At 52.1% G+C, this 19,376-nt stretch overlaps 6 protein-coding genes across 6 annotated transcripts; 3 read left to right on the plus strand and 3 right to left on the minus strand.

Annotated features, from left to right (window-relative positions):
* Positions 1–578: 578 nt before the first annotated feature.
* On the plus strand, positions 579–1,983 carry J4E93_003561 (uncharacterized protein; the record flags this gene model as incomplete). The annotated part of the gene is made up of 2 exons (XM_049341496.1): positions 579–1,112; positions 1,162–1,983. 2 exons carry the CDS (start codon positions 579–581, stop codon positions 1,981–1,983), a joined length of 1,356 nt encoding a protein of 451 aa, XP_049201001.1.
* A 1,563-nt stretch (positions 1,984–3,546) lies between these two features.
* Positions 3,547–6,962, minus strand: J4E93_003562 (uncharacterized protein; the record flags this gene model as incomplete). The annotated part of the gene is made up of 3 exons (XM_049341497.1): positions 3,547–5,123; positions 5,173–6,407; positions 6,451–6,962. The coding sequence occupies 3 exons, from the start codon at positions 6,960–6,962 to the stop codon at positions 3,547–3,549; spliced, it is 3,324 nt and encodes a 1,107-aa protein (XP_049201002.1).
* A 2,547-nt stretch (positions 6,963–9,509) lies between these two features.
* On the plus strand, positions 9,510–10,124 carry J4E93_003563 (uncharacterized protein; the record flags this gene model as incomplete). Its single annotated transcript, XM_049341498.1, has 1 exon — positions 9,510–10,124. One exon carries the CDS (start codon positions 9,510–9,512, stop codon positions 10,122–10,124), a length of 615 nt encoding a protein of 204 aa, XP_049201003.1.
* A 2,692-nt stretch (positions 10,125–12,816) lies between these two features.
* On the plus strand, positions 12,817–13,053 carry J4E93_003564 (uncharacterized protein; the record flags this gene model as incomplete). The annotated part of the gene is made up of 1 exon (XM_049341499.1): positions 12,817–13,053. One exon carries the CDS (start codon positions 12,817–12,819, stop codon positions 13,051–13,053), a length of 237 nt encoding a protein of 78 aa, XP_049201004.1.
* A 3,263-nt stretch (positions 13,054–16,316) lies between these two features.
* J4E93_003565 (uncharacterized protein) lies at positions 16,317–17,816 on the minus strand (the record flags this gene model as incomplete). Its single annotated transcript, XM_049341500.1, has 1 exon — positions 16,317–17,816. One exon carries the CDS (start codon positions 17,814–17,816, stop codon positions 16,317–16,319), a length of 1,500 nt encoding a protein of 499 aa, XP_049201005.1.
* A 145-nt stretch (positions 17,817–17,961) lies between these two features.
* Positions 17,962–18,902, minus strand: J4E93_003566 (uncharacterized protein; the record flags this gene model as incomplete). Its single annotated transcript, XM_049341501.1, has 2 exons — positions 17,962–18,825; positions 18,894–18,902. The coding sequence occupies 2 exons, from the start codon at positions 18,900–18,902 to the stop codon at positions 17,962–17,964; spliced, it is 873 nt and encodes a 290-aa protein (XP_049201006.1).
* Between the last annotated feature and the right edge of the window lie 474 nt (positions 18,903–19,376).

Consider the following 19,376-nt stretch of genomic DNA (forward strand, 5'->3'; position numbering starts at 1 on the left):
ATGAGTTGCAGCAAGGAATTGTGGTCAGGTTTGCTTTGTCGGTCGTTTGAGCGGCACGTTGGGCGGAGGAGAGGCCCAACAACACCATGGTCATATCATAGTAAACATGAAGCATTGAGTCGGACTTCCTGTTGCTCATCACGATTCCAGTGTAGATCTGATGGTCGCGGCGTTGACCAGGTCGTAGGATTGATGCCATTGACCTCGGGAGCCTCCAAGTTGGTGGCCTTAGTCATCCCGAAGTTCCTCGTGCGGCGATCGCCGCTATCAGATGCAAGGACCTTCACACCATGCACCTTGTCCGGCACCTACAGAGAACGCCCTATGTCTGCGCTAGCTGCACTCAACGCATATCAAGCGCGTCGGCTCCGATAATACGCGACCATGGTACCTTGAAGCATGTGAGGGCGATCAGCACGATACGATATCGGACAACGAAGCCGTCTCCATACAACAACGCATCTGCAACACCAAGACCACTTCGCAATGCCTACAGCACGACAGCAAGCGCGCGCGGGCGCCTTCGCGTCGCAATCATCGGTTCGGGACCGGCAGGCTTCTACACGGCATACCGGTTGATGAACAAGAACCAAGATGCCGTCGTGGACATGTACGAGCAACTTCCCGTGCCATATGGGCTTGTCCGCTACGGTGTTGCGCCGGACCATCCAGAGGTCAAGAACTGCCAGGACACGTTCGAGGAGGTCGCGCAATCACCGCGCTTCAACTATATTGGCAATGTGAGGGTTGGCCACGATATCGAATTGGCCAAGATGAAGCCCCACTACGACGCGATACTATTCTCATATGGCGCAAGTGAAGATAGGCAATTGGGAGTCCCAGGAGAAGACCTGCCGGGAGTATACTCGGCCAGGTCTTTCGTCGGATGGTACAACGCGCTGCCGCAGTTTCGAAGCCTAGAACCCAATCTCCAAGCTGGTGAACAGGCAGTTGTCATAGGGCAGGGAAATGTGGCGTTGGATGTTGCGCGCATATTGCTCAGCCCTGTTGACAGTCTACGGCATACCGACATCTCGGAACAGGCTATCCAGACGCTATCAGAGAGTCGGGTGCGGTCTGTTAGGGTCGTTGGCCGGCGTGGGCCAATACAGGTACGTCTTACTAGACGCATGCATCGAGATTTCGCTTACCAGAAGCCAGGCTGCCTTCACTGTCAAAGAGGCTCGCGAGCTCATGAACATCCCCTCCGTCGCCTTCGAACCAATCGACCGCTCCCTCTACCCACCCGAGATCAAGAAGCTCCCCCGAGTACAAAAGCGGATAGCTGAAGTCTTGCTCAAGGGTAGCAAGGCTACCAAAGAGGAAGCGCCGCGGTCATGGGCCCTTGAATTTATGCAAGCGCCCAAGTCTATGCACGCAGACGCTGGTCACCTATCCTCAATCGCCTTTACAAAGCAACAATTTGTCGCCGATGCGGATCCCTTCGACCAACGAGCCCGCGTCACACCCACAAACGAGGAGACATCGCTGGAGGCGTCGCTAGCGTTTAGATCCGTAGGATACAAATCAACGGGTTTACCTGGTCTTTCCGACATCGGCGTACCCTTTGACGAGAAGCTCGGCATCATACCAAATGACATGCACGGTCGTGTCATCACACCATCGGCAGGGCCTGGCAGCCTGACAGCTGGCCATGTCCATGGATTATACTGTGCAGGCTGGGTCAAGCGTGGACCGACCGGCGTCATCGCTAGTACCATGCAAGACGCCTTCGCATCTGCAGACATTATTGCGCAGGACTGGGAGGCCGATGTACCGTTTTTGAACGATACCAGTGGTGACAACAGGAGCACGGGGCTTGGTTGGGATGGCATCAAAGATGATGTTACTAGTACAAGACCGCTAAGTTGGTCAGACTGGAAGAAGATCGACGAGGCTGAACGGGCCAGGGGCAAGAGCAAAGGGAAGGAGAGGGAGAAGTTCCAGAGCGTGGAGGAGATGCTCAAAGTCTTGGATGCATGAACACATGTTATGAGAAAGCCAGGAAAAGGCATGCTTGCTATGTGGACACGCTCTGTGATCCTCTCACGTCAGTCATGAAGACGAAGTTGGCAAGCTCTTGTGTTGACGATACTTCTCCTTTTTCGAGAGGATCTGATTGGATGGGTACATATGGAATTCGGAAGTTGTGAGTCGCTCGTCTGCGTCGCGTCACCGCAGTACCATCGAAGTTGGCACTCTTTTGGAACATTCTTGTTGTACATAGTCAAATGACTCTTTGACCTGGATAATATCAAGTCATGACCTGAACACATGGATTTCGACTTTGATTTGCTGTGTAAGCCGACGAATCGGGCCCATATCCTCTATATCGAGCACATCGGCGTGGGTCATGCATTCTCAGAGCGGTCAGTATGTTTGCCTTTTTGTGCACGTGGCGGGGAGACAAATCATCGGTCCATGACCGGGTCATTTTGGAAAAGCAGAGGCCAACATGGGGTTGTTTGAGACCGCCTTTCTAGAAATATGTGGTAGAGGATGGTGTGCAGAAGTCCTCTCCAGGCATCGTTGAAAGTTTATATAGGCCGACCAGCCCACAAACGAGGTAGAGGGCGCACAAACTGGAGAGATGCATGACGATGTGCTGTCGCAAGGTGCTCTTCTCATATACTGGTCGTACATTGTTTTGCGTTTCCTCCGCACAAATCATTATGGATGGAGGCTCCTCTTTTGGAAACACAGCTCAGGAAAAGACATTTTTTCGGTTCTTATTGAGTTTTAGTTTCTTGAGACCGCGCGGTGTGTTGAAGAGGAGAAGATGTTTGCAAGACCGAGCCGATTTTATACGCGCTTGCAGCAGCCGGCTGCATGGATATGCCTTGGAGAATTTTTGGAGTATAGAATGTAGCCGATGCGAGTCGGATACTCGAGGCCCACGAACATAAGAGGAACAATACACGGTTTTTAGTTTCCGACATGCGCTTCTCATCTGTTTGCTTTGAGAGGCAGCGCCGCAAAGCATCCGTTGGTTTGATAAAAGTTTTGGAAGAGCAGAGCTCAGAAGAATCGTCATGGACTACGAATCTGATTTTGGAGCAAGGTGGAGGCAGCGACCGACATGTCCGGGTGTAACCTTCTTTTTGGGGTATCGAGAAAGAGTAGAACATTGTGATTTGGGAGACGATCGTAACAAGTAATCGTTGAAGGTGTTTCCGAGCTTAGTCTCATGAGACTCTGGTTCTGGGGATTTTTTTTGGAAACAGACGGGAAGGCCGCAAACATGATTTTGTAGAGATTATACTTTGGAAGATTCCCAGAAGATTGTATATGATGAGGAATGACCAGAGTACGAAAGACAGATTTATACACTCTGCTGACGGCCGACAGCGGCGTCGCGGGAACTACCGGGTCTCCGTTTGTGTCCTTGAGTGATCAATCACATGGTCCACGATCATCCGCATAACCACCGAGCTTGGTCACTACGCGCATGGTCTCCCAGAGTTTACTTCATTTGGATATATTTCTATCTCTCTATCATACACCGTGGTATACATGCAGTTTATCTAACCCCCGAAGTACCCTTCCCTATCGGTTCCCAAACCCCATAAAGCTATCCCTCACAGGCACATTCCCATCTATCGGCCTACTATACCTACTACTAACAGTCTTCTGCGTCCTCGTCGTCATGTACAAACTTGGCGGCATTGGTGGAGGCCATAGATCCTGAACAGTGACGCCAGTCATCCTCGGTCCGGTAGCGGCCGCCATTGGGGGCCGGGGAGACAGCAAGGGATCAAACACACCCGAAGACGGGCGGCGTTCTCCATATGTAGTCGACCTGTTATAGAACTCCTCGTCGCCATAGCCCATACTCTGCACAGGGTATGTGTAGCCTCCAGTTTTGGGGTTGTAGATGCCGCGCTCCTGGTAGTTGATCCGCTCCTCGGGTGAGAGGAAGTTGTCGTCTTGGGTATCTTGCTCGTTGATGCTCCCTTCTTTCCTGAAGTTGAATGGAGTGCTAATGCCGTTGTCTTCGGAGCCTTTGAGCTCTTCGGTTTTTCGTTGTGTGAGTTTGGGTTTGGTGGTGATCAATCTGGAAACCGATAGCGGGTCTTTCCTGTCGAAACCGAACGTGGCCATCGTGTCGCTTCGTTTGAGGTCACTAGACCCAACAGTCGTTGTTCGAGTTATGCCAGCTGCTTCTTTCTTGGCGATGTGTTGTTCCAACCAGGCTCGGATACCAACTAATGCCGTGGCACTGATTTGTATCATCAAGACTAAGCTAACGAGACCAGCAACACTGGTCGAGGTTAGCACTGCGTCGGCGACGCAAAGCGATATGGCTCGGAGTGTGGAGAACCCTTGCAAGAAGGCGAATTGGCCTAGCCCCAATAGTAGTTGGGTACTGATACCACTGATGAGGTAGATGCGTTGTGGTGTCTTCGCAACCGCCATAGGACCTTTGATGCCGGCGAATGCTGCGGGTGAGGGATGTGGGATCTCTGTACGAAGACGAACGATGGAGAATCCCACTGCTGGGAAGAGGAATATGAGGCAGATGAGACCCATAATGCCATGTGTGTCGCGGAAATGACTGGCGCTTCCCATACCGACCATGCCGAGGACGATACCAGTGATGCCTAGAATGGCAAACGTAATCAACAGGCCCATGCGCCATTTCCTGTTCTTGGCTTCATCGACTGGAAAGCCGGTCAGGACAGAAAACCGCCAGACTACGCCTAGGACAAGGTATAATGGAAGAAAGGTAAGAAATGCGAGACCAGCGAACAGGACGTGTAGTCCTGTAATGACTGCGAATGGGACGAGCGCCAGGCCATTGATCTTCACACTCTGGCTTTCGATAACAATCTCGAACATGTTTCCCTCTGATGATACTGTGATAGGTCCTCGAGGTAATGCTTGCAACACCGTTGGATCGAGAGTTTGACCAAGCTGGGCCATCGCTTTGTTCATCATAGTAGCGTTCGCTTTGGCTGCAGCCATGGCACCGAAAGCTGCTGACGCGATGCCGCCGATTCCCTGGCATGTGAGAGTATCGACTAATTTCTGTGCGCCTCTCTGCGCTGTGATGGGGTCGATAGCTATAGGGAACTGGCTGGTTCCGACTTGAGATTGACGGGCGATAATCGGACTAGATGCTACTGCGATGGGTCAGTATATGCAAAAACTCAGCTAGCAGCAATTCCTTACCTACACTGGAATCCTCGTGGAACTCTCCGACAATGCTTCGACGTGACGGAGGAGCCATATCAGACTTTGACATGCCCTGAGTGAGGTTTCTGACGATCTCCGCAACCAGTATCGTCGCTTTGCCTGTAAGCCCTCGCGCAAAGCCAACAGCCGAGCCGTTCAACGTATCGTTGAATTGTGTTGGAGCCAAAACTGGCACATTGTCGTATGCAGTATCCGGAAGGTCGCCAGTGATCAAGTTCTTGACCCCTCCGACAGAATACATCGCGCTCACAACGCCTTCGATGGTACCTCTAGCGAAGCCTTCAGCTGCCTTGGCTCCGTCGAGACCCTGTAATGCTTGAGGCGGGTTGTTCACGATGAACGATTTTGCTTGCTGAATGGCGCTACTATTGATGAGCAGGTTGGAGAACAAGTTTTGCGTAAAGCCTTCCGCAGCCAAAGCCGTTTGTTCGTTGTCGTCGTCAATATTACTAGCGATCATTGGCGGAGCGTCCACTGCCTTGAAGTTCAAACCGATAGCAATTCCCATGCCTATACCCGCACCAGCTCCCGCAGCCATAGGCCGGAACATGGCTTGGAGCTCGGTCATATTGGGGAAGCCCGTCATAGACCCGATGTCTAGGTTTGAAAAGTTGCTGCCCTGGATGAATGACTGGCTAAGACCTCTGGCGAAATGCTTTACGGTTCTCGGAAAGTCTATCGTGTCTGCTGTAGGGTCCACCGATTGTCGCTTCTGGTTCTCAGATCCAGATAGCTGCGATGTTGTCAAGCCCAAGCCGTTTCTTGCGCCTTCTCCTAGGCCCAGCCCTGCTGCTGCTGCGATCTTGGGAAGATTCTGCATGAAGCTCGAGACACCGGAGCTGTTTCCCAAACTCTTGATAGTGGCTCGAAGATCAATGTTGGACACAATCGGCATTGCAACACCAAGGCCAAAATTTCCAGCTAGACCCTCAATGCTCGAATCGGATGAAGGTGCGAAACGTTGCTCTGTCAGACCGAACCCTACTGCAGTCGCGTTTCCGATGCCAGATGCCAGGGCAAAGGCCGCAGGAGCGAGAGAGAAATTGTTGCCATCCAAGGAAGGGGTGATTTGCCTCGATATGCCGTTTCCAAGTTGCTGAGCGGCGAGGTTCGCACCACTTGCTGAAGCGTTGTAGGCAGTGGCGATACTCGAAGCTATCGCGTTGGCTTCCTCCATGTCGGTCAAGTTGAGAGCAGTCGTTGTACCCATGCTACTAATGGTTAGTCTGTTCGTCATGATGTGCGCTTACGTACCCTAGACCTATACCCAAAAACAAAGCAGGTGTACCAAGGGATCCAACCATCAAGTCTCCTAGGCTGCCCAGTACACCGGCCAATCCACCCGTCAGATTGAACCCGCCTATACCACCAGCACCCGTCAGATCTCGGAAAGTTGTACTGATGTCATCTTGTAAATCCCGCCTCCTCAGTTCGGATTCCTGTTTCGACCGAACGTTCTCGATACCATCCGTGAGATTGGTGCCAAAGCTTTGGAGACTTTCCAAGCGGAGTCTCTCACCAATATCACTGGATGATTGTGCGATAGCTTCTGTGAGCGATAGTAGCGCACTACGCAGCCTCACATCTTGGTTGAGCGCGTCGATAGTCTGTGTAGAGAAGATTGCTGTGAGACTGTCTGGGTAATGTTCGCTAGCGAATGATCCCCGTGAGCCGAACCAAAAGGCAGCCGATGAGTAAAGCAAAAAGAAGGTCGTAAAGCATGCCAGTAGGTGCCAGACCGGCCTTTCAGAAGCAATCGCAAACATTATTATAAGGAAGTAGTGGGGTATCTCAAATACATGTGCAAGAAAGAACCAGAAGGCGAAGGTGTCAATGGCGGTGGCCTGCCACAACACTCACTCAGGAACCAAGAGTAGGCGCCCGGCCAAGAGCCACAGCGATACTATATGTCGAGCAGAGTGGACATGGTGATGCTGTCCGGGGTGCCGTTCTTGAAACATCCTAGACGTAGAACTAGAAACGCTAGAAACATCAGAAACACGCCCACTTCATGTCGTACGTGCAGCATATCGAAGAGACGCATTATGCGCTGGGGCCTGTTACTCCGTAATACTGACACTCGCGTGAGGATCGCATTGCTGTGGATGGAGAGCTGCTCGCAATGAAGAAGTCCCACTGTAGAACAGGTCAGAAACATTTCTCCAAATCGAAGCCATCTAGCCGCCCGCATGATCGCAGAGCCCAACTGTGGCCGAGACCAACTCTCGACGTCGCACAAGGTGCTGAAGGAGCAATAAAACAGCATTGCAGAGGGCTTTGCCTCTCTGCCGGGCTGTCCTAGTGGACATGATCATCCCGCGACCGGCCCGTTCGGTAATGCGACGATCTTGAAACATGAGACATCGGCCAATGATCATGGACAACATCGAAGCTGTGTGACGAACATTTTAACCGGCCAGTCAAGGTGCGAACAATGCCTGTAATGCTGGCGAATGGTAGTTGTCGAAGGACAAGAAGCGCGTGCCACGGAACATTGCGGTCCAGGATACCTTCACGAGCTCCGATGCTGAGGCTGCGTTCGTGGGTTAGCGACTGTGGAGCATGTGAAGGACCAGATTTGCATTCGTGGCACGCGCGACGAATCCGCGTTCTCTGTGACACGTACAGACAGCTCTCCTGAAGCCGCAGCCCTGGAGGTGCTTGACAGTTCCCCGGTCATGTTACTCAGGCTGAGTAAGGTTTGGGAGTATCATCAGTGTCTATAGCGTTCGAACTCTCAGAGTGAACGGGGCTGACACAATCACGATGCTCATTTAGGAAACGCGATGGTTGAAAGAGGTTATGGATAAGTCGACCGAACGTGTGAAGATGGAAGGAGCACACGCGTCACGCGTCACGCGTCGGGCGGCAGCTGACTAAGCGCATGCCGGCTGATCTTCGCCCCGACGCTGCGCGCTTTCCCACGTTCTGCTTCTTTCCCACGATACGTAAATAGACAGCCACCTCTATTGCCCAGAGATGCAGTACACCTGCGATCCGCCACAAACCTCTTCTCCACAAAGATCCTGGCTGTTTGGCACGTTCTCGATCGCCCCGCCCACTGTACGTCTCTGGCGCGGGTACACGAACCGGAGAGATGGCTTGTTTGTTCTAGGCCCAACTTCCTTTCTGTCAATACTCATCGGCCGCTTCTGTGTCTGATCTGTCACTGCACGATTGTGATTCGTACTCTGCAGACGGCCACAGTCCTCAGTGCGGGTGATCTGCCTTCCCGCCGCGGAGTTGTAGCGCGACAGTTACCGCAACTGTCAACGCCACACAAGCATGCACTACCCAATGTAGCGGTCCTTTTCCCCGCCCTCTCCCAAAAATCAACGCGGGCCATGACTATTGCCAAGCTTACTTCACATCTCAGCTCCACGCCAACCTAGGAAAAAACTGAACAGCCTGGAGCCTACGTTGACGTTGGGTCACCTACTCTGCAAGGCTTTGGCTTAATGTAGCCTGCAGACCTGTTCAGTTTTTTTCTTGTATGAGGTGGCTCACTTCTTGAAAGCTTCACTCGTCCACATATCATCCTCGCCACTGTCGACTTTCAAACTAGGAGTCTACTGCTGGACGGTGTGCGGTGTCCGAGTGGGCCAGAGCTTTGGCCAAGCACTGACGGTACTTGCCATGCTGGTGTTCCTCACAGGGTATGAGGCATCGCTTGTGGCCATCGTTCGCTACCATTCTTGGCTCAGCTTCTGGGGAAAACTTTGCCAAGAGCGGCAGTGAAATGTGGACGGATGACGTGGAAGAAATGCAAATAATCAACATAAGTCGAAGGGCAATGATGCCGTCCATGATGCCGTCATAGGTCCAACGAAAGTCCCGAGGAAATCTTCGATGTCTGCAGACTCAGTCGCCTCTCCATAGATCAGCCAGGTACTCATTGAGTCTTTCAGTCTCTCTATCACGTCGGGAAAGGTATTCAGAATGCTTCGCAAACCTTCGGCTCCATAACGTAACTATCAAGCCATGGAACGAGTGGCTTAAGTTAAGACAATCTTTTCCAGAAAAGCTTGGCTCAGCTCCATGCAGCATATCGGTCTGGACGACGCCACGGCCTGAGCCGCAACATCGTGGCTTCACTGTTGGTATGCACGTCTTGCTTCTCACTGGAGAGCCTACTGTCGGACCTCGTAGACCCTAGCAGGCTGCACATGAGAGACATTGGATATTACCCCCAGCATTTGAAATACAGAACTGTATAAGAAGGACTCAGATCACCGGCATACATCTCTATCAGCTTCAGCTTCAACTTCAACTCACACTCTTCAACCACCAAGATCAGTCAACTCCGAAGCAAGATGTCTCTCTTCACTTTCACCTCCACTCTGCTGACGGCCGCCGTGGCCATCACCTCTGTCCAAGCATCGCCATTCTCCGGGCTCGACACTCGCTCCTTAAGTGGCCTACTAGCCCGTGATCTATCCGGCAAACTATGTAAACCTTTTGTTTACGGAGCCAAGCGCGATCCAGTGGGTGACGTCTGCGTATCATTTTCCGGCGACTCCCTAACCGTTACCTACCCTGACCTTTCCTCGGTCGGGGGAAGCTATGGAGATCTCCACGTCATCGTTCAGCCAACCAAGCCCTCAGTCACAGCCCCCGGTCAGTGGCCATACAAGCTCGACAATGGCTACTGCACAAAATCTGGCACCTGCACCATCCCCATCCTTGACACTTGGCGGGCGTGTGGCTTGGACCTGTACATCGGTATCCATGCCGCCTTCATTCCCAAGACAGGATCAGCCAGCGAGACTGGCTACGCAGACGGAGACTGCATCGATCCTAAGAACTCCGGAAACTGCGCAAAGTACTTCGTCTTCAAGACCGAGTGCCAGTGTGTGCAGGTTACGAAGTACGAGGAAGTCAAGACTTCGGCACGTATCTTCTCTCGCAAGCAAGGTGCTACATGCTAATACATTCGAACAGGCTGTTTACGTCAAGACAATCTATGAGACAAGCACAGTCTACTGCAGCACTACCCCTCCTGACGCGACTGCTACCGCTACTTGTAATGATGCCAAGGTCGGAGCAACAAAGGTCACGACTGCGACGAAGGAGATCAAGGACTTCGCCTGCTCTACTCCGGCTTGGTGAAGATAATAGAAGAGCGTCTCCGCCATGGTCCGGAGCTGGGGGACTTGGGCGTAATAACAAAGCATGGGCTGGGGTTTGATTTATACTCAACGTGCTATAGAGCTCACACTCCTTACCAGACGCACAATAATTTCCTATAATGACTCCTGAAATCTTTTTGCGACTTATGGCATGGAATAGAGTGATCTCGCATTAATGTAACAGCAGCTGGTACTTGATGTCATATCACTCATCTTGCCTCGCATGATACAGCGCACGCATACCCTTGCCCGATCCAAAATTCCCATCCACAACACTATCGGCTGAATCAGCATCATCCTGATCCCATTCCTCATCCTCATCCTCTTCTCCATCACCAATAACAAACATATTCTGCAGCTTGTCCAACTGCTCCATATGATTCGCAGACATCGTCTTCCTTTCTTGAGCAGCACTCTCACGCATAACAAGCGAGTCCTGCCGCTCAACAGTCGTCCATGACACCTTTTCTGTGACTCCGTCGTCCGTTACACGTTTCAAGTCCGCCGGCTTTGCCCCCGCAGGTAGAGCAATAGCTATGGCTACACGGTTGATAATGTCTAGTGCAGAGGGAAGAGGACGATGGTTTGGAGGTATGACGAGGTTGCCGATGGTTTCGAAATGGCTGAGGACCGAGAAGCGAGTGTCGGGTATGGAGAGACGTTGGGATTCTTCGTCCGCGGTAGTGAATGCTGGGTTGGAACGAGGAGACTTGCGTCGCGAGAAAGTGTAAAGTCGGACCGGGTGGACGAAAATAAGAATTACGAAGACGGTTATCAAGACAGCGCCTGCGCAGCTGGACACTATGGCACCGATTTGATTGTGGGTTAATGCCATGAGTGTCTGGACCAGCTAGCGCGTGTGATCTGATAGCTCGAGGGGTATTAGTGGGCTGAGATGAAGTATTGAGACAGGAACTATCTTGATAAGCTGGAGCGACCGTGTGTTAAATGTCCGGACATGTAGTCGCACAGTGCTTGAACCTTGGTCACATTGCGAGCTCGTAGGGAACCTGGTAGGAGAATGTCCGCTAGCCGGCTCGAGCAGTCGAAATTCTGTACTGAGTTGCGATTGGTAAGTCTGTGTCTAACGTGAGGACGGGCCGTCGAGCTCGTTGCAAACTCCGTTCGATCTCCTGTTGGCGTTCTTCGTTGGCCTTTCTCCGACGTCGATGTCGGAAGTAGCTTATGATTCCGACGACAATGGCTAAGATCGTTGCAGAGCCTAGTATGGAAACGATGATGATGATTGTTTGTTCGGAGATGCCTTGGGGCTGCAAGTCTTCGACTGACGCTTCAGCGGATGCATCAGCCAAATCGACCCTGTGGATACGTGAGGTGAAACTTGATGTAGCCATCTTTTCGTAAAGCAGGTGACATTTAAAATTGTGATCATAGTTTTCGAGAGTAGAGCAGGATTCTATAACAGCCGAGAGCACAGCCGAGTGTCATCTTTGTTGAAAGAAATTGCAGAAGACAAAGCCGTCAGTGTGCTTCGCCCAGTTGTACCACCGCAAATCACATTGCATACAAAGACGATGTATGAAAGTACTAATGGCGAGATGTCATGATGAGAAGTGATGGCTTATTGCATCGATACATACTTAAAGTCCTACTTTGTCTTTGAGTTTTTCCCACTGTGTTCGTCGGACGTTCTTCTGCTCTTCAGCAATCCGTCCCCAGTGTTCTCTGTAACCTTGAGTGAAAACTCTCGGCCTGCATTCTCTTTGCATCTCCTTGCGGCGCTCTTTCTCGAGGAGGGATTTCTGCGCGTTGTAACGCTGGAACCATCCTTGATGAGTGAGGCGGTCGTGAGGCTGAGGCGAGCTAGTGGCAGAAGAGACTGCAGGCTTCCACCACTTGCGCAAAGCCTGGAGATGGTGCTGGAAAGTTGTCTTGCGTGGCGGTGTGTTAGTTAACGGAAGTATCGATTTCTTGGAACGACCGAAAAGGGTTCGTATTAGCTTTCGTGAACATAGGAATGCAATGACGAGAATCGCGGCAACGGTAAGCGGAACATAAATCAAGGACCTGCGCTCGATCTTCCAAACATTTCGCGTCGACATGATACGCGCTTCAGTCTCGGTAGATTGTGAGCCTGGAATGAGGCTGAGATATTGGGTGATGTACTATCTAGAATGAAAATGCGGTGAGCGATTCCGTGATAAGGTCGAGACAAAGAGGAAGTCGTGCATGGACAAAGCAATCCAATCAGTGTCTAGGCGCTAGTAAGTTTACAATGGTTGGGTGGTAGAGACCTATGCGCAAAAACAATGATGGAGAACGAGTGGACAAGACTGTTCACGATGTTTTCCCGTCGTATGGCAGCGGTCTGAGGCGTGGTGTGATGGATGCAAGTAGCGGTGGCGAGCGCGTGATGGTGAGCCAACCAACGACGTCATGAAATCGTCCATATTATCAAGGCCTCTGCCGCCCGATCCCGCAACCTTCATCGCTCCTTCCACCTTTGCTTTTGACCGATCGCATCAGTATCATGTCTGGTAACGCCTCGGAAACCGCGGTGGAGAAGTACCGTTACGAAATCCTCTTCGGCGCCTGGCTGGCCGTCACGGGCGCGACATTTCTTCGCATCAAGCGTCAGCCCTACTCGACCCGTCTCAAGATCGAGCAGTACGAGAGCATCTTCAAGGGTACATCGCTCAGTGCCGTGCTCATCGGAATTGGTATTACACCTGCGCGGACGACAGCAAGGCGATTCGGCGGGAATTGAGCGGAGAGGCTCGCTGTCGATGCTCCGCAGAGAACGGGTGGAGAGGACGCGTCTGGTTGACCTTGGCGCTTCCCCGCAACTTTCACATGCGAACACCCGTCATCGTTCCTTCCTTCTCCACCACGGATCGCCATCATGTTTCTTCGGCTGGGCTCATCCAGCCTTGAGCTCAGTCTGTGGAACCCCGTGTATGCCGTCACGCCCTTTATCCTGCTCTCCGTCTCCATCCCGCTCGCCTTCTTCGCCGTCGTCACCACCTCAATCGCCGTATCGCTCCTCTCCTTCCGCGCATTAACCGTATATTGCCGTCTCGCCATTGCAATCATAGGCGCATGGCTATCCCCATCAGCTTCGAAGCCAGTCCCACTTCGTGCCCCTCCTATACCTTCGTCCGCCCGGCACTCCCCGACCGGGCAGCGCCATCGTCGCGCAAGCACGGCTAGCACGACATCCTCACAAGATGCAGGACTACACTCGGCGCATACGTCACGTCTCCTGAAACATAAAAATAACTCTCTCACGGCGCTCATTGGTACAAGCGAATTGACGCGCGACTTTGAGGGCGTGGGAGGGTGGAGAGTCCCGGGTGACGATGACGAGGAGGCGCTGTGGATGGGCATCAACTCAAGGCTCCAATTGCCTGCCGAGACGCCTACTCGGAGGCATGCGCGGAGTTTGACAGGAGGTGCAAGCCCGGGCCAGAGGTGGAGTGCTGGATCAGACGCGTTTCGCATGAGCCCGGTGCAGAGCAGGGCAAGAACACCAGTACGCTTTGCCCTCGAAGACGAATCTGGTTACTTCCCTGTACAGCCCACCTCAAATAGTCGGCGTGGTAGCGCCGGCTCTGAATCCGCCAAACAACATAACAGAAGGAAAAGTGGTAGTGGTAGCAGCATGTCAAGTACTGCTTCCGGTCTGGCTATCACGATGAAGGAGGCTGGCAAATGAATCAACTCCACGGCATACGCTTCTTTCCCGAAGCCCGCTTCATCTCGGCTCTATAAGAAGACCAGAGTTCGATTCTTCGATCCACCTAGACTACAAATCATGCCGCGCTGAATATGATAACGACGTTAGATACCCCGAAAGCGACTAACGCATCATCTCGCGCGAGCGTACATACGAAACCGACAAAACTAACCACCTCTCTCGCTCAAGAGTCCATCGTGACGCTTTCTCGATACGAAGAACGCCCGTCACACACTTCATTTGGCGTCTTGTTCGACTTGGAGGATATAACGAATACATGATCACAAGTAGCTGCCTGTGGAGGAGGAAACGATACCACGTGTTGTATACGTCGACGCGGACGATGAACAGCTAGCCGTCTCGAAGGTACCGAATACTTCCTTGCTATCATCCAGCAGCTTTTAATTCAAGGTTTTGTAGCTATGTATGTTCTAAACTGACCATAACATATCTCCTTTCACATGTCAACTCTTTCCTGAGTCTTTCTCAGACCTCGAGATCAGCGAAAAGGATTTGGAGGATGTCCTTGGCATGCAGCTGGCTACATGGGTTTGCAGCGATAACAATTTACTTTTCATATACGGACAACGCCCCACATGCCTATCGCAGTGATCGTCGAGTATGATACTGCCAGCGTTCTCAAAGGCTAAAATGAAGTCGTACGACGTTCGGATAGGACCCGAGGGAGTGACTCCCGGGCCCCGCAGCCATCACACCGATATTGGCTGTTTACTCAACAACATGTGATCGTGGATCAGATGTGAGAGACGGCAGACAAAGACGGACAGCAAGTATTTGAAGTTGACATTTTATTAGTGTTCGCGCCGTTTAAATTCTGGACATCCCACTATTCTTATCCTCATTTCCAACACCACCTCCCACAACCACAAACATGCGGCCAACCTTCCTCCCCATCCTCCTCCTCGCCCACCATGTCTCCGCCCAACCCCCCTTCTTCAACATAACCATCCCCCCAATGCTCCGCTTCCAATGCTCGCAACTCGTCGTCGAGCGCCTCGACCCCCTCGTCTTCCCCTCCCTCATTCCCTCCCCCCACCTCCACCAGATCGTCGGCGGAAACTCCTTCACAGCCTCCATGCCGCAGTCCCACGACCTCGTCACCGCCTCCACATGCACCAGCTGCACTTTCTCAGAAGACTTCTCAAACTACTGGACCGCCGTCTTGTACTTCCGCGCTCGCAATGGCACGTATAAAAGGGTGCCGCAGTTTGTTAGTGAGGGGCTGAAAGGAGAAGGGGGGATTACGGTGTATTATACGCCTGATACAAAGAACCAGACTGGTGTTACGGCTTTTCGACCCGGGTTTCGCATGTTGGTTGGTGATGCGACGGCGACAGCGAAATCGGAGGCACGGAAAGTGTGTTATAGATGTATGCCGGAAACGGGTGACAACATGCACCTTAACTGTGCGGCACCGGATGCGCAAACACTTCCTACGGGTTTCTGTCCTGGTGGTATACGCTCTGTTATTACTTTCCCCACGTGTTGGGATGGCGTTAATTTGGATTCCCCGGATCATCAGAGTCATGTGGCTTATGCGGATGGGGCGGGGGATTACGATGTCGGGCCTACGGGGACGTGTCCTGAGTCACATCCTGTGGCTATACCGCAGGTTATGTATGAGGTTATGTGGGATACAAGGGAGTTCAACGATGCGGAGTTGTGGCCAGAGGATGGGAGTCAACCTTTTGTGCTCAGTACGGGGGATAGGTGAGTCGAAGTCTCCTCTTTTCACTTGAGAAACAATGAGTAGCTGACAGTATTGCCGATACAGGAATGGGTTCTCGCAGCATGGAGACTATGTCTTTGGCTGGAAGGATGACTCGCTTCAGCGTGCTATGAATGCGCGTTGTACGGGTGATGTTTGTTCGGTGTTGGACTCGCAGACAACTGAAGAAGCGATGAAGTGTACTATTCCGCGGACTGTTGATGAGGATGTTGATGGTTGTAAGTTAAAAGGTATCGCTTCACAAATCTTGTTTGACTAATCACTCGATCCAGGGTTGGCTGAACTTCCTGGAGGTTTTACGAAGGTTTGACGAACGGTCAATATACGTAATTCGATGAATTAGAATAAGACCTGAACGTATCTCGACGCCTGGGATGGGTAGAGTTCGTGTCGCATTCTTCGAATGATATCCAAGTTGCAATATACCTCGTCTTAGTCACGACTCACTTATTAAAACTTAAATCTTTTCATGCGACACGTACAGGTTTAGAATTCCGTAATATAAGCTATTCAGCGCATCCATCTCGGTGTTAAAAAGCCTGACTCACTCGACTGCGTCGCAATGATATACTGCAATTTGCACTGCTCGTATCAGCCACTGCAGGAACCCGCTGCGAATCCTCTCCCCACCAATCAACGCTATGCTTCCATTCAACTTCGTTCCCTTACAGCGCGTCACAAAGACGACGTTGTGATAATCGAACAATGCCAAGCAATAACACTCCCGCTTCTGTCCAAATGATAACATGGCTTCCAGAAGGGGCTTCGCCGTGCGCACGATACCTTCGCCATTTGTGAACGTAAGGTCCGGCTTCCTGAGACCCCAATCGCCGGGTACAATTGTGCCGGCAGGAGCAAACTGAACTATACCAACGAGCTCCTTCGCGTTGCGTTCGCCGGTCTTACGCACATACCAGGTGATGGCGTCGGGAACAATATCGTAGCTGTGTTTAAGGGCTGGAGAGTGATCCTTACCGGCAATGACCAGAAACTCGACCAAAGTGTGTTGTGAGGATTTGAGGACGCCTTCCGGTGTGGCGATCGCAGAATCGTCGACTGTAGGGAGTGGGCTGTCTTCCGCTTTGACGAGCTTGCCATCAGGGGTTGTGTAGATTCTGAATGCACAGCCACCGTACTGGGCGCCGAACGTGAGTAGCGCGCTACTTACCTCGCTATTGTCGATATGTCTGTCATGTAGGAAACGTTGCGGCGGAGGCCCCAGAGCTGCGGCCTCCAGATTCGAGTCTTCAAGCGTGTATCCAGTAAGCGGTTTCAACATCTGCACGTTTGTGTTTCTGATCGCCTCTCCTAGGAACCCAATGAGCTTGGAGCGAATTTCATCCGACCATCCCACGAATAGGTTGACACCCCCGGGATCCTCGGTGAATCCGAACAGAATCAGACGCACACCGTCGTAGAAGCCAATTCGATCACATCCGAATTTCAGACGAATATTGGCGGCTGCCGTCGCCAGGGTGTTAGTCCGTTCTTGGTGTCTTGACACGTGGGCAATGCTGTCGCCGTCGTCGTCCTTTTTTACGATATCAAGACTTAAGTCGTTGGGCCATCGAATGACAATAGCGATAGGATTGAGTACATCATCCGCTTTGATGCACCAGGCCATTGTATAGGGCTGGCCAGCGTACCATTTCGAGAAGTGGATGCGATCGCCGTAGTACTGTTTGATGATGTCGTTGGGTATATCTACCAGTTCCGTCAAGGTGAAACCAAGGTCGGGGATGCTGTTCACGTCGCGAAGATGGGGATGATACACGATATCGGTGTCGTCAGAATTGGATGGGTGTCCTTCGCGAGTTTCGTTCTGGTTGGCGTCGTTCGTTGATGTCGATGGCGTACTCGACTTTGTCTCAGCTCCCGGGGAAGTGTCCGCACTCTGTGTTGATGGTGTATCTCCGACAAGCGTCTCTGTGGACGAGTCCGAATCGGAAGCGAGGGTCTTAGCGAGCTCATCCACTTCAGCCCTCAGAGAGCGCAATGTCTCTGTGATGGAGCATGATGAAGCCTCGGGTGGGTTTGAGGACATGATGTCGACTGCGATGACAGAAAGTCGAAGGTAGTGAGAGAAGGCAGGGTGAGGGTCGGTTTGTTGACACCTAAATGAAACTAGCGCGGGTGGGAGTGGAAAGAGCCCTCCAGGGCTGAGGTATGAGCACCATGTGCTAACGTTCCTAGGCAGTTGCGACCATCTGGCCACCCGAAGCCCTCATCACGATGCGTCTGACGGTCTCGACAAGATCAATATCAACGTTGAGCCACCGCTTCCTTCGCTCTTCCGGCGATAGCGGTGGCACCTCTCTTTCCGTCTTTCTCTTTTCCATTTTCGGAAAGCACAGCCACAGAACCAAGAGAGCTGCGAGAACAGCCAGAATGATGGGCTGTAGGACACCAAGGCCTTTCGCTTGAGCAAGCGATCCGATAGCAAAGGGTAGCGCAGCACCTCCGCCAACACCTATCGCAGCAGCAAAGCCTATCGCAGAGACATGAAGATGTGGCGGAAGAGCTTTGGTCGCTGCGACGATGACAGCGGGAAAGAGCGGACCGAGGGAGAAGCCTTGTAGTGCGACGAAAACGGCCGATACGTGGAAGGAAGGAACGAGCCAGAACATAAGTTGACACATGGTGGCGACAACAATGTATATCTGTCGTGAAATTAGCTTGTGCAGGTTGCAATCCGATCTTGACCGTACCAGAACAGCGAGCTTCTCGCCAAGCTTTGGTGTGATGAAGCTCAAGACAAGGCGGCCGGCAGCGATGCCAGTCCAGAATCCGGTCGCAACAATGCCAGACTCGAAATCTCCACCTGCTCGTTCCCGACGCATGAAGGTAACGATCCAACCTCCAAGCGCTCCGCCGGCTCCGACATACCCGAAGAGGAAGATAGCGGCTATCCAGGTGACGCGACTCTTGAGTGCCTGCTTAAGACGGCTTTCACCTTCTGCATTCACGCGGAGTGATTGTTCGCGATACAAATGGCCTGAACACGATCGGAATGCCCAAAGCGATGTCGCAAGCTCAATGCAGGCGCCACCAAGCTGGTCAGGGTTAGCAACAATCCATCGAACATCCGAGGCGACTGACCATGATGTAGTAAAACTGATACCATTGCCATCCACGCTTCGCAATCAAGCTAGTAGCAGCTAGCGGACTAAGCAAAGCCCCCAGCCCATATATCCCATGCACAAACCCCAAAACCTCGTTCGCATTGGCCAAACTACCTGCCCACGCGTTCCAGGCTGCGTCTTCAATGCCATTTCCAAATCCCGAGAAAATGAACAAGATCACCAGAACGGGGTATGACGGATGAAGGACAATGCCTACGTACGCCACTAGATGGCAAGCAGGTCCAAGGAAAGCAATGCCCCGTTGACCAAAGTGAATGTGCAGCCAGTCGTTGAGGAGTGCAGCACTGATGTATCCACCCATCGGAGACAGGAAAACTAGCGAGACGATAACATATGTTAGATCGTAGTACTCCTCGAGGTAAGGAATAATAGCCTGTCACCGTCAATAGTGACCATATATACCAAGGGATTGTATTGCTTACTCCGTATGCGGCATCATTTGCGCCCATGATAGTGAACGC

The sequence above is a fragment of the Alternaria ventricosa genome, assembly GCF_023758065.1.
Source record: "Alternaria ventricosa strain BMP 2768 chromosome Unknown scaffold_5, whole genome shotgun sequence".
Taxonomy (NCBI): Eukaryota; Fungi; Ascomycota; class Dothideomycetes; order Pleosporales; family Pleosporaceae; genus Alternaria; species Alternaria ventricosa.